Here is a 15075-nt window from a genome sequence, read left to right as displayed (position 1 = left end):
GCCACTCAAAGGGTTTTGATCTCCAGGCAGGATAGTAAACCTATTGTAGAGGATCAGAGTCAGTCTAACCAATGTATTTGAGAGCAGAGCCAAAAGTGCATAACTCCCTCGAATCCCCAAATGTGCATAACTCCCTTGATTCCCCAGCAACGGACATGCAAGGGGTGGGACAGCTACTGGAAAAAAGGTGCAAATCGGTCACAAACTGAAAGCAGCCAACAGATGTTTGTTCTGTGCTGAATGTCTAGGAGGGGAAAACTATTAGAGAGAAAATGCTGAGCATCTTTCTTCTGTGGGTTTCACGCTCTGGTATAGATAGGGTGTGAAAGAGTAGATTGAAAAAAGATGCAAAGGAGGCGAGCGTTGATAAAAGAATCATGTATTACAGATTTGTTAACAGTCCTCCCAGTCAGGAAGGGACTTTGGTTGTGCAGATAACACAAGGGGGAGAACCAGTGGTCCAACAGCAAGCACACAACCTTTGAAGCACAGAGTAACAGTTTCTGGACCTGCCATTAGGAGGGCAGGTGGTTCTCAATCATCGAATGGATAATGACTGCAGGTGTATAGCAGGTGATACATCTTGTTACTTGTGGTCCCATCCAAAATAACCAGAATAAATGATTTGTTTTAGTTACTTTTATTTAATAAATAACTTCAATAACAGTACTGTAAAAAGTGAACACATTAAAATAAAAAAGGCACTTAAAACAAGAGTGACAAAAAAATTCAAGTTAGGTAATAGTACAATGATCACATGGCATCTAAACTTGCTATTAATGGCACCAAATCCTGTATGTTAACAGGGACAAGAAGGTAAATGTACAGCTGCAACAAAAGATAAAGTTGTGCGCAAAACATCCAAGAAAAAGGTTTAAAACAGAATGGGGAGGAGCACCAGGCTTCAAAATAATTATTTTAAAAAAATAAACATGCCCATTACCCACCAAACAGAGGAACCACCTTTATAAATATTATGTGTGGCATTTTTTCAGGGTTTGAATTTACAAAGCCATTCTTAAACCTTTTCATTTAAACAAATGCAATGATATAAAGTTAGCTAAATATCTCCACAGAGGTAGAACAGGCACCCATAAATTACCATTTGATGCATGACAAAGGCAGACCTACTGGGCACATCAAGCCTCTTCTTTTGGCGTCACTGGGGCATGTGGTCTCACCTCATTTGAAATGACGACCCAACAGAACTGGTTCCCATTGATCAAATGATGCTCTCCAGAAAAATTGCCATATTTATTATATAGTATGAATACTGCCTTTTATTAAAGCTTTGTGACTGGAAAAGCTCAATTTCTACCTACCCTGTCAGTCAGCTACTTTTTCTACTAAAAAAAGATAGAAATTCAAGGTTTTTAATTTTTTTACTATTCATCCAGCATCAATTAGGCACACAATGGTTAACATTCTGAAAGCATTGGTTAAGCAAATGAACAAAAAGCTTTGTCTTCATTTATTGTAGTCTATGAATTCAAACCCAGTTTTCCCTTATAAAGCTAAAGCACAATAGTAATACTTGTAATACTTGATACGCAACAGTGAGCCCCCCCCCACCCTCCCTGACCCCCCCCCCACAGATGGCTTGAACCATTGCCTCGGTTTTCAAAAGGCATCATAAAAACAACATTTTTAGAGAAGGTTCAAAAGATAAAATGATCCCCTTTACAAGCCAGAAATCATTTGTAGTCTTTAGTATTCTGGCAGTCCCATGGCACCAACTACACCCATTTAGAAATTAAAAACTTTACAAAGAATGGACATTTATTTAAAATTGCATAGGAAAACGAAATGTAACTGGTTAGTAAAATCATTGCTGTATTGCTATAATGCTACTTTTTGACTATAAAAACTTATAAAAACTACTTGCATACAGTGTTGTAAAGAGTACAATATAAGCAGTTTATTTTCCCTCATATTTAGGATTGACCACAGTTGTCACAGCACTCTTGTAAATAGGATTTTCACCCTAGAAAGAAAATAAATGTTTGGATTAGCAAGACAAAAAGTTATTATAAAAGCAATTCTCAGCAATACATTATTAAACAAGTTACTGCTCATGCTAAATTTTCAGTACGTGCTAGAACACCACAAAGTAATGGCATGGCTTGTTTAAAACATTTAATACAGATGCATCGACTTTGTGAACAGCGGAAAGTAAGAATACTGTCATGATATTTTACTCCAGTATGGAAGTATCTGAATTAGTGGTGATGAATTGGCCATGCAAACACCGAAAACACAGGACCAGCTTCTATATAGCTGCACTCAAAGCACAAACATGTATGATTTTACAGCTGTGAAAGCAAGGCATTTTTCAAACCGGTTCTTTATTCAGGAATATACCTAGTAAAACATTTGGTGTGCAAGGAATGCAGTGCAGTGGTAATCTAAGAGCTATAAACCTACACAACACAACTGTTCACTTGCAGACAGCGCAGTTGCAAATGTCGCAGTGCTAAACAATGCTCTCATTTAGAAAGCAATGTTTATGTTGCAATTTGAATGTATGTTTTATAAACATTTGTATACATCTTTAACGCATTCTAGTTTTCTGTGAGACCTCAAACATGTGAGAAACATGGACTTCAAAAATATGTATATTTCCGTTTATGATTAAACTGCCAAGGAATGCTTGGTTTAATAAGGCAAAAGGATGGGTTTTTAATGCATTCATTTCAGGGGGGAATTGGATTGCTGGAAATATAAGCAGCAAAGTTGACCACAACCTAATAGTACATCGCAAAACGCACTTCACACTGCTATGCATAGTAAACTGTCAGGTGTTAAGTTATGGGACAGTGCTGCGCGAGACCTAGGTCTCAGCAAGGAGTACAATTACTAGCAATTACATGAACCTGAGGGCTACATTAGCAAAAAAAAAAGGGTGATTTTCTTATTATCTTTTCAAATATATATATATATATATATTCATGCTGCTGACATTATGCACTTTACAGCTATGCTGCGAGTCATCTGCAATACTTTTTTGGATTAAGTAATATGTGCACTATGCACTTTATGCTTATGCTGATAGCACTATGCACTTTTTAGCTATGTTGCAAATAATATGAAATGTATTTCATTATTTATAATAGCACTGTATTTCTACTACCATTGGTATTACCAAAGAGTATTATCTGACAGGGCTATGCAGCAGGTCATGTGATCTCCACCACAGAATGAAGAGGCAACGACAAGCACTATGCTGGGACACACAGACCTTATGTAAATTACTGGTACCTTTACCAAATGGGTTTCACAACATGCTACCCAACAAGGAGGGCCGAGATATACATAATACGGACTAGCAGCCTGGGTATGGCAAACCCATTTGATAGAACAGACCCGTTCCAAAATGGCCGACACGGTTTTTCAACAGATAGATTGGGTAGTCCTTCTCTATGTCTGTCCACATGTAACATGGGGTATTTTAACCCTCTACAATGTTTGGGTCATTAGTTGTGAACAAGCGGTCAGTGGACCGTGAAATGCGTAGACTCCATCTACTATGCGCCAGCTACCTTGGGAGGGCCACAATGTGAGTGGCTTGTGAAAACTTTCTTGCCATGAGGATGTGCAATGTTTTTATGGAATTTTGTGATACCTAAATAAAGTGGAACAATTTTGCATTTTGGTTTCCTGATTTTGTGAATTCACTTGGGACCAAGGAGTGCTCCTCCACCAACTGCGGAAACGACAGCTGAAGCAAGATCGATATACACACACACACACACACACACACACACACACATACGATACATTACTCACCGTAATCGTATTTCTGATGCTTGTATTTGCTTAGATTCACATGCTGTGCATAGGCCGACATCTAGTGGAAGCTGAGGAGTATTAGTTTGTTTTTCGAAATTCGAAAATGGGCGTCGACACATGGCCTGCCAGTAATACTATCCCTAGTGTGATGTCCACTGTACCCATGATCCCTCACGTGTCTAGGACCCTCAGATTGTATTTTTTCTGACATGAGGTAGCATGAGGAGAAGCGTGGGTACAGATAATCCAAGCAGATAGATAGGACTACAAGCATCCATGCGCCTTCTCTCAGAGGGGAGGAAGGGTGGGTCGCATGTGAATCTAAGCAGATACAAGCATCAGAAATACGATTACGGTGAGTAATGTATCTCTTCTGAGGCTTGTTGAATCTGCTTAGATCACATGCTGTGCATAGATTAGCGAGCAGTGTTAGAAGAAGGAGGTGGGATATGAGAAGGGTCATGAGCAAATAATGTCTTAAAACCGCTTGTCCCACTTGAGTATTTGTCTTGGAATGGGTGTCAATGCAGTAGTGCCGAGTAAAAATGTGAATAGAGCTCCAAGTAGCTGCTTTGCAAATGGTGTCAAGGGGTACATTTGCAATGAAAGCCAGGGTGGCCCCAATGCCTCTAGTAGAGTGGGCTCTTGGCGTGAAAGGCAGAATTTTTCCAGAAAGAGTAACACAGCTGGATACAGTTAAAAATCCACTTGGAGATGGCACCTTTAGAGACGCGATCTCCCTCTCTGCCTGTAGCTATGGAGACAAACAGCTGATCGGTTTTCCTTAGCGGTCTGGTCTTGTTTACATAGTAGAGGACCGCCCTACGCACATCTAGGGTGTGTAGTTTCACTTCAGCCGAGCTTTGCGGGTCTTGGAAGAAAGCCGGAAGCTCGATGGACTGGTTCACGTGGAATTTAGAAATAAACCTAGGTGAGAACCTAGGGTGTGTACGTAAAACCAGTTTATCTTTATGAACTGTAAAGAATGGATCCTGCACTGACAGAGCATGAATTTCACTGACCCTTTTTATAGATGTTATTGCTACTAAGAAGGCCGTCTTATAAGTCAGGTGTTTGAAACTGCTTTTATGCATGGGTTCGAATGGAGGGCCCATGAGTTTAGATAGCACCACGTTAAGGTCCCATCCTGGTGGTGGGTTTGAAATAGGAGGGTGAAGTCTCTTTACTCCTTCCATGAAAGCTTTAACCACTGGTATCTTCCACCACAACACCTTGTTATGGGAAGTGGTGTATGCTGACAGCGCTGCCAGGTGTACCTTCAGTGAGTTCAATACCAGTCCTGCATCCAGCAGGTGAAGCATGTGTGTGACAATTGTGGAAGGAGTGCAATCAACTGGGTTGACTTGCTTATTCTGGCACCAGATAACAAATCTTTTCCATTTGTCAAAGTAGCAGTGCCTCGTGTTTGGCTTCCTAGATTCCTTTAGGATGTCCATACACCTCAGATAATTTGAGATGTCCGAACTCTATGACCTCAGGAGTCATGCTGCTAGGTTCATTGAGTTGGGTTGAGGATGCACTGTTTTTTTTTTTAACTTTGTTTTTATTGACATCATACATATAAAGCAGGGTGCAAAGGCACTCTCTGCCTACATTACATCAAACAAACTCCAATGTCAGTATATTTTTGGTATTAACTCCCATCCCCCCTCCAACATTTAAACATACCAAGTTTTGAGACATTGCAGGTTATAGAAGTTGGAGGGATCATTCAGTTACCATTTTGCTATACATCATACAGTTTGACATAGTGGGGTCTAGCTGACTTCCAATGGGTTAGAAGCTGAGCTGATACTCTGGAGTGGTGATGGGGGGGCATAAAATGGAAGCGTCATTGACAGTACTTTACAGACGCATAGATATGCAGTCATCGTGGAGAAGGACTGCAGTCCATTCCTGCACAAAGTCAGACATGGTGTCGTTCGTTATCGCAGTGAGCTTTTCATAGGTGAAAATCGATCCAAGTTTGCCGAGACATTCCTCTTTAGATGGGGTTAGAGCACTTTTCCACTTTTGGGCGAGTGCCAACCTCCCCGCTCTCAACATGGCCCCAATGACCCTTGGAAATGCGCTCTGTTCTGTTTCCGGCATAGGAGTACCCAGTAGGATTTCCAATGGAAGTTGGGATGGACAATACCCCTCTATATCCTTGATCCAACTGAGTAGTTCCGACCAGTACATCTGAACAACCGGACATCCCCACCACATGTGATACCAAGTGCCTCGTTGCTGACATGCCCTAGGGCAAAAAGGGGATACCTCTTTAAACATTCTAGACAGGGTGGCCGGGGGGCGATGCCATGAGTGGAGTATTTTAAAGCCGTGTTCCATAGCAGCGGTGTAGAGCGATCCCGTAAAAATGGATTTAAAGATTGCCCTCCATGTGTGGTCGTCAGTCATGACCAACCTTTCAGGATGCACTGTTTGACCTTGGTGCTGGGACAGTAGGTTGTACCAGCCCAGGAGTTTGATTGGTTCGCACACCGTTAGTCTGCGTAGGTGTGGGAACCACGCTTGTCTCGCCCACATGGGAGCAACTAGGACGAGCGTCATTGACTGTTCATCTTGTTGACCACCTTCCTGATGAGGTGTTGGTGGAAAAGCGTATGCAAACATCTCGACCAGTTCATCCAGAGGGCGTTCCCCTGGGAGTCTGGCTGGGGGAACCTGGATGCAAATCCTGGGCACTGTGTTTTCGCTTGTGGCGAATAGGTCTATAGTGGGGAAACCCCACTATGAGAAGATATCTTCTACGATTTCTCTGTGTAGACACCATTTGTGTTCCTCTGGGAGGGGATCTCTGCTCAAAGCATCCGCCAGAGAGATGAGATCCCCTGGAACATGTTGAGATGACAGGAAGATCTTCCATCTGAGTGCCCATATCCAAATTTTCTGGGCAAGCTTGGACAGATTTGGCGAACAAGTCCCTCCCTGCTTGTTTAGGTAAAACATAGCTGTAGTGCTGTCCGTCCGGATCTGCACTGACAGATTCAGCAGGTAGGGCTCGAACGCTTGAAGTGCTCTGAATACTGCCAGAAGCTCTAGCAGGTTGATGTGATTCTTGGCCACTGAGTGAGACCAGAGAGCCTGAGCTGTGTGGTGGAGGTGGTGAGCTCCCCACCCTATCAGGCATGCATCGGTTGCGACTACCGCCTGTATCTCGGGATCGTAAAAGGGTTTCCCCTAGGACAGATTTTCTCTTGTCCACCAGTGAAGGCTTTGTACCAGTGTTGGCGAAACGACCACTAGATCGTCCCACTGACCACTTGCCTGAGACCACTGTTCCGCCAACCATTCCTGCATGGGACGCAGGCGCGCGTGGGGGACCAGGTAAATACATGACGCCATCATGCCTAGCAAACGCATTGCTTTGCGTACCGTTATCTGGCGACCGGCCTGATATTGCGGAATTTGCAGCAGTATACGAATTCTTTCCTCTGATGGAAAGGTCAACCCCTCTTGCGCGTCTAGGACAGCTCCTAGAAACTGTGTGGAGGTGCTTGGCACCAGACTTGACTTCTTCTCGTTTATTGAGAACCCTAATTCGAAGAGGAGGTCGATCGTCCTTTGAATGTTTGTTCTGCAAATTACTGGGGTCTCCCCCGTGATGAGCCAGTCGTCCAGGTAAGGGTACACCGGGATTGCCTCCCTGCATAGGTGTGCCGCTGCCACCGTCAGTACCTTGTTGAATACCCTTGGAGTCGAGGCTATCCCGAAGGGTAGTACCTTGAACTGGTAGTGCCGACTGTCCACCTTGAAGCGCAAGTACTTTCTGTGCGCTGGGAACATGGAAATATGAAAATAGGTATCTTTCATGTCCAATGTTGCCATGTAATCCCCCTTTTTTAGGAGGGGGATTACCTCTTGGAGAGTAGTCATGCAAAATTTTTGGGGCTTGACATACTTGTTTGCAGGCCGTAAGTCCAATACTGGGCGCATTGTCAAATCTTTTTTTGGCACAAGGAATTAAGTTGAATAAATACCCTTGTTTACCTGTCCCGGGACGAGTTCTATCGCGTCCTTTGCTAGAAGATTGACGATCTCCTCAAGGAGGATCTTCTGGTGGTCCAGAAAATGTATTCTTTTTCGTGGAGGGTGGTTTTGGGGACGCTCTAACAGTTCTATGCAGTATCCTGCGGACACTGTGGACAGCACCCATCCGTCTGAAGTGATCCCTTCCCAAGCTTGGGTGAAGTTGGAAATGCGTCCTCCTACTGAGCATGCGTGAGAAGGGACCCTGAACGGAGCGTCATTGCTTTGGTGGAGGCATGCCGCCGCCTCTACTGGGGCTGCCTCTACCTTTACCACGTCCTCCGATTACCCCTGCCATAACCGTGGGTCGACTGTTGGCTGTTGTTCCATTGTGTACCCTGCCCCTGGGAATAGTTTGACCCTCTCTGGGAATTTTGTCCGTGTGGGCGACGAAAATTGCCATTCCCTCTCTGGTTTGGGGGTTTATTGGTTAGTTGGCCTAGGGATTTGAGTGTCTCATACTCGTCCTTGGCATTTTTCAGCACATCCTCAACCGCCTTTCCAAACAATAGATCCGGCTCCACCGGTTTATCTATCAATGATGCCTGGGTTTTCGGCTTTGAACCCAGACTGTCGCAGCCAAGCATGCCTTTTGATAACAGTACCTTCTGCTATCAATTGGCTTTTTAAGGGTTCTGGTGCGGAATCTATGAGTGCTGCAACTTCTTCCCACTGGTGGCAGTTGTAACTCGCCATCAGGGTGGTGGAGTTGGCAATCCTTGCCTGGTAGGCGGAAGTGGAGGCTACTTTCCTGCCCAAGCCATAAATCTTGTTGCTCTCCTTGTCGGGAGGAGCTTCTGACAATGACAAGGGTGTTCCCGCCCTCTTACGGGTGTTTGTCACTACCAGGGAGTCCGGTTTCAGATGCCCTCTTATGTACAGTGGGTCTGTTTGAGCTGCCCTGAAAAGCTTCTCAACTCTGGGGTTTACCACCCTAGTGAGATAGGGATTAACAAGGGAAGGGTCTATCCTTCTTTGAATTGACATAAGGATAGGGATGGCCTGGGCAACAGGTCTCCTTTCTCCCACTAACTCCTCGGCAAAGTACCTCTCTTCCTGAGCACCCTGGGTGTCAATGTGGAAGTATTCTGCCGCTCTGGATAACCAGCCTCTCTTCATTCAAGAGAGGCTGGTTATCGACAGGGGAGTCGTTAACCAGGGGTTCTTTATCTACCGGGGAATCTAGCCTGTAGGTTTCTGGGTTGTCGTCCTCCTCCTCTTGGTCCTCGTCATCCCCATAGTAGCCCGTCCCAGTTTGTTCTTCCAACATGCCCAAATCTGGATCCTCACCAAAGGATGGGTCTCCCTGATATTGAGAATAGGCCTGTATACTGAAGTGGTCTGAAGGAACAAGTTACTTACCTGTAACTGTTCTCCAGCATGGGTCTGGCATGGATTCACATGCTCATTAATATTCCGTCGTCAGGCCGGGAATCCTCGGTAAAGAAAAAAATCAGTATCAGTTTCGTTTCTGATCGGTCTTTCTTAGTAGTAACCAATCACTGATCTCTGGGTCATACTGCCCCCAGCCAATGACTGCCCTCTACCTAAGCCCCTCCCCTGGCAGCCATCCTCAGATTTGGTAGCACGTAAAGTGGCAGTATGACCAAGTGAAGAGCTGCAGAGGGGAAGGAGGAGGGTTTGCATGTGAATCCATGCCAGACCCATGCTGGAGAACAACAGTTACAGGTAACTAACTTGTTCCTTCTCCAGCATGGGGTCTGGCATGGATTCACATGCTCATGAATATAAGAATACATAGCAGTATACACATGCACAACCACGGGAGGTGGCAACAGGCTCAACATTAAGCAATACAACAACTCAACATTAAGCACCTCTTACCTCCTCACCAGGATCACCTTAAGCAAACAGGTTGCGCAGCACTGATTGGCCAACCCTGGACTCCTCCCTGGAGTCCCGATCGACGCAGTAGAATCTTGTGAAGGTGTGCGTCGACGTCCACGTAGCAGCCCTGCAGATGTCCAGCAGGGGCACACCAGACAGGAACGCTGTGGTAGCAGCGATCGCTCTGGTCGAATGGGCTCTCGGACAGCCGGGCAGCGGTCGGTTTGCCAACCGGTGACAGTGCATGATGCAGCCGGAGAGCCATCTGGAAATGGAAGCCTTCGAGAGAGCCTTCCCTTGATTCACAGGCCCAAAGTTCACAAACAGCTGTGATGTCTTCCGAAAACTCTTTGTGCGGTCCACGTAGAACTTCAGCGCTCTAGCCACATCCAGCGAGTGCAAAGTCCTCTCGGCCGGAGACGAAGGCGACGGGAAGAAAACTGGCAACACCAAGGGCTCGTTGAGGTGGAAGTCCGACGGCACCTTAGGCATAAAGGAGGGGTGCGTCCTCAGCACCACCCTTGTGTCGTGAAAAGTCAAGTATGGAGGCTTGCAAGATAGGGTCTGGATCTCTCCCACTCGTCGTGCAGAGGTGATGGCCACAAGAAATGCTGTCTTCCACGACAGGAGCTTCAATGGCGCCGAATGCATAGGCTCAAATGGGGCCCCCATGAGCCTGGTCAGCACCACGTTGAGCTCCCACGCCAGGGTAGGGCAGGGGCCTTCACCGGCAGGAACTATCGGAATAGTCCCTTCATAAATTCCTTCACCAGGCGATGATACCACAAGGACGCCCATCCTGTAGTTCTGGTGTATCGGGAAATGGCCGCCAGATGCATCTTGGAGGCGTGAGCCAGTCCAGCTTTGGCTAGTGACAGTAGGTACGGCAATACTTGAGGGGCCATAATCCGCAGAGGGTTAATCTTCTGTGCACAGCACCAGACAGAGAACCTCTTCCACTTATGTCCATAGCATTTGAGAGTTGAGGACGCCCTGGCTTTTGCAAGAACCTCTCTGCAGTCAGCCGGGATATCGTATCCTCCAAACTCGAGTGCTGCAGGAGCCAAGCCTGCAAGTTCAGCGACTCGGGGTCGTGATGGAGAATGGTGCCTCCTTCTCTGGAGAGAAGATCTGCGCCCGTCGCCAGCTTGATAGGTGGGGACGCTGACAAGTCCAGAAGGTCCGGGAACCAGATCTGTCTCGGCCACGCCGGTGCGACGAGGATCATCCTGCACCTGGACCTCTTGAGCTGGTTGATGAGAAGGAGCAGCAACGGCAACGGAGGGAACGCGTACAGGAACAGTCCGTCCCAAGGGAACGAGAAAGCATCACCCATGCTCCTCAGTTGTGCGAACCTCTGGCACTTGGAGTTCGTCGCCGTCGCGAACAGGTCGATCTGGGGTTTGCCCCACCGTTGAAAGAGCCGATCCACCTGGTCCTGGTGTAGTTCCCACTCGTGGCACGAGCGCAGCTCCCTGCTGAGTGAGTCGGTGATGGTGTTTTTTATTCCTGCCAGGTGGAAGGGAACTAGAAACAACCCCTGGGCGACGGCCCAGTGCCACAGATCCTGGGCGTCCTTGGATAGGGCTGGGGATCAGGTGCCTCCCTGCTTCCGGATGTAGAACATCGTGGTGGTGTTGTCGGTGAAGATCCTCACCACTTTGTCCTTGAGGGGCGGAAGGAACGATTTGAGCGCCCAGAACACCGCTCGTAGCTCCAGGATGTTGATGTGAAGAGACCTCTTCTCCGGGAGCCAGAGGCCTCTTGCGTGGAGATCTCTGGTGTGGGCCCCCCCATCCCTCCAGGGAGGCGTCCGTCGTTAGTCTCCTGATACGCCAGGGCCTGAAAGTCCATGCATGCTGCGAGGTGCGCACGGGCACCCCACCATCGTCGAGCGGGATCCTGTCTTCGAAGCTGCCTGCCCCTTGAATCCAACGGGCGTCGAGGAACTCTTGTAGCGGACGCATCTGAAGTCTGCAAAGGGGCACAAGGTAGATGCATGAGGACATCATCCCGAGGAGGGACTTGATGGACCTGACTCTGGCCACATCCGTGGCTAACAGGCGCTGCACCTTGCCCAAAATGGCCTTCGTCCTTTCTTCCGACGGAGATGCCAGTCGCTTCACTGTATCGAGCTTCGCTCCCAGAAACAGTGCCACCTGCGACGGGACCAGATGGGATTTGGGGTAGTTGATGGCGAATCCCAGCTCCGTGAGCAGGCGGACGGTCCTCGCTGTGTGTTAGACGGCGAGTTCTCTTGACCTTGCACAGATTAGCCAGTCGTCCAGGTAGGGGTAGACGTGGATCCCTTGGAGGCGCAGCCGCGCCGCCACAGGTGCGAGGCACTTGGTGAACACTCTGGGTGCCGACTTTAATCCGAATGGCAGGGCTCTGAATTGGTAGTGACGCCCCTGGACTACGAATCTGAGGAGCTTTCTGTGTCCTTTTAGAATGGGGATGTGGAAGCATCCTCCAGGTCCAGTGACGATAGGAAGTCGCCCTCCTCCAGCTGTCCCAGCACGTGCTGGAGGGTGACCATCCTGAATTTCTGTGCCTTGATGTACTTGTCAACCGACGCAGGTCGAGGATGGGGCGCCAACTGCCTGTCTTCTTTCTGACGAGGAAGTATCTTGAGTATACTCCGGAGCCCGGAGCCTCTTGGGGACGAGCTCGATGGCACCCTTCTTGAGGATCGCCCTTACCACCAACAGCAGTTGAGGGACGTGATTCTCCTTCCTGGCCACGGGAGGAATGCGAGGACACTTCCTTTGAAATTCCAGTGAGTGTCCGCGGGCCAGGGTGTCCAGCACCCAACGGTCGGTGGAGATGGACTCCCACATGCTGACTAACTTCGTCAGCCGGCCTCCCACCGGGGTGCTTTGGTGGGGGCCCCGACGCTACGGCCGGTTCAGTCCTGCTTGGATGAGGCCTTGCCGCCTTGGCCTCCTTGCCAACGGCGGCAAAACCCTCCTTGCTTGCCGTGGCCTCTGTAGGCCAACTGGGACGAGGAGCGGGCCGCCTGGCAGTAAGCAGAAGAGCCGCAGCTGGATCCATTGGAGGCTCCCTGTGCCTCCAGAGATCCGAAAGGGCCACCGTTGCTGAAGGACTCCTAGGGCTCGGCCTGTTTCTGTGTCTGTCTTGATGGCCTGGAGGGACTCATCCACCTTCTTTCCAAACAGGTTGTTGCCGTCGAACGGCATGTCCAACACTCTGGTCTGGACGTCCTGGCGAAAGTCCTTGGCCTTGGGGGGAGGGTCATCGCCTCGCTCCCCCTCGGCTCCCTTCGAGATCGACCGGGGCCTCTCCAGAAGCTTACCCGAGTTCTCGGACTTCCTCTTTCCCGAACCAGAGCGCTGGCTCATGGTTGATCGTGCCGGGGAAGTCGCGCCCTGCTTTGCAGCCGAGGAGCCTGACCTTTCGGCGCTCCTGGTGACCGCGGACTCGCAGTGCTTGGCCTTCCGTTGGGCCCCAATCGCCAGGGCGCCCTCACAGGACTTGGAAGACCGCTCAGACTTTTTCTTCGCCTTCTCACCTGCTGTGCCCTTCTCCAGCCAGGCGGCGAGGCGGGAACGACGATCTTGCTTGGTCCGTTCCAACAGGTTCTTGCAGAACGCACAGTCCTTCTCCATGTGCGTCTTGTCCTCATGAAGGCAGTAGAGACATCTCGAATGCTCGTCCTCCTTGAAAACATTTTGCAATCCGCATCCTGGGGAGCTCCTGAACAGCTTGCATCCGGGCGTCGAGCTTCCCTTGTTCTGGGCCATGTCCGTTGAGGTAGGTCACAGATCTTCTGGAATCTTCCAAGAAGCGTAACTCGACGGAAACTTCACCCTTGAGGGGCGTAGAAGAATTCCGAAACAGGTCCCGTTATCGGAAGTAGAAATGGTGGAGCTTGAGGCTCGATTAACCGAAAATGAGAAAAAATCTCCTGAAAAAGCGCGAAAAAAAGCAGTAAAAAGCTCGAGAGCTAAAACACGACGAGGACTCCCAACACTTGAACGTGCGGTAAAAATCTGAGGATAGTTGCCAGGGGAGGGGCTTAGTTAGAGGGCAGTCATTAGCTGGGGCCAGTATGACACAGAGATCAGTGATTGGTTACTATTAAGAAAGACAGATCAGAAACAAAACTGATACTGATCTTTTTCTTTACCGAGGATTCCCGGCCTGACGACGGGGAATATTCATGAGCATGTGAATCCATGCCAGACCCCATGCTGGAGAAGTAGGAGCTTCAACCCGGGACTTCTTACTTGGGGGTATATGATCCCTAGAGCCTGAGGGAGTTGACCCGTTGGGGGTAAGAGAGAGAAAGTGTTCAGGGGTTTTGGCGTAGAAATCTGCCAATGATGACATCCTTGACATGACTGTCATCACTAGACCTTTCTCTTGACCTGGGAATGATTCTTTCTTGAAGGCTTTTCCCTGTATTAACTTGACTAGACCTACTGGTTTGAACAGGGGTTTTAGGGATAACAGAAGACCGAGACTTGTCCATCTGTTTATGTGGGGTAGAATGTTTCTGAGGTGTGGAAGGAGGCAAAGAGTGCTTCCTCTGTTTTTCCCATTCCCAGTCGGTAGAAGAGTGTTTACCCTGTTTTTTCGCCCCTTCTGAGCCTTTCGACGCCTGGCGCCGAGGTTCGGGGGTAGTGTCCCTATCTCTGGAGTGTGGAGGTTGGGACTCGGGAACAGCTGTTGGCAAGCCTGTTGACGCCGACTTCGGGAGTGCTGTCTGGGGTCAGCTTTGTCTTCTGACGATTGAACCTCCGTTACCTTGGGGAGCAAGGCACTTCTGGCAACAGTGGATGGTCGCCTGGAGTCATGCGGCGATCTAGATCGAGAACGCCCAGAGGACACCGATTCGGACCGTTCTGTATGTGCCTCTTTCCGAGTACTCGGCGTGCGCGTAGAGTTTCGGTTGGACTTCTTGTGTTTTGTGGAAGTGCTGTGGGTAGCGCTTGTGTCGCCGGGGGTCTTCCCCATAGCCGCCCTGCCGGACGACTTTCCGAGGTCGGGGACTTGCGCTTGGCTGTCAATTGACGCCACGTTGCCCTCGCCGTCCGAAAGCACAGCGTTGCTGCCATCGCTGAAGGCGCCCTCCGCTGCCATGGCCTTGACGCCTGGCGGGTGGGCCCAACGCTTGATCGAACGGTCCTGGAGTGTTTTCGGTTTCAACCTACTACACGCTCTGCAGTTAGCCTTGGGGTGGTCCCTCGGTAAGCAGAGATTGCACGTGGCGTGCCTGTCAACCCAAGGGTACTTGCGGTTGCACTGGAGGCAAAATTGGAAAGGGGTACCCTCCATACGCACCTTGTGGCAGCAGGCTAATAATTGTAGGAATAAATAAGAATGTACCTATATACCAAAAGAGTGTAGAGCATGTCCACC

The 15075-nt window shown here is 48.7% G+C and overlaps 1 protein-coding gene across 2 annotated transcripts in view; it reads right to left on the bottom strand.

The window, feature by feature from the left end:
• Positions 1-624: 624 nt before the first annotated feature.
• The window catches only part of LOC138569772 (integrin beta-1), a 420457-nt gene continuing 406006 nt past the window's right edge, over positions 625-15075 (bottom strand). For both annotated transcript variants that reach the window (XM_069648057.1, XM_069648056.1), the window contains one exon: positions 625-1984. In XM_069648057.1, coding sequence (XP_069504158.1) covers positions 1919-1984 — 66 coding nt within the window. In that variant the 3' untranslated portion in view covers positions 625-1918. The remainder of the gene's footprint in view (positions 1985-15075) is intronic.

This window comes from Ambystoma mexicanum, chromosome 2q (assembly GCF_040938575.1).
Source record: "Ambystoma mexicanum isolate Mex_15411 chromosome 2q, UKY_AmexF1_1, whole genome shotgun sequence".
NCBI lineage: Eukaryota > Metazoa > Chordata > Amphibia > Caudata > Ambystomatidae > Ambystoma > Ambystoma mexicanum.
Note: the sequence above shows the minus strand (reverse complement) of the source record. Positions and strands in the feature narration are given on the sequence as shown.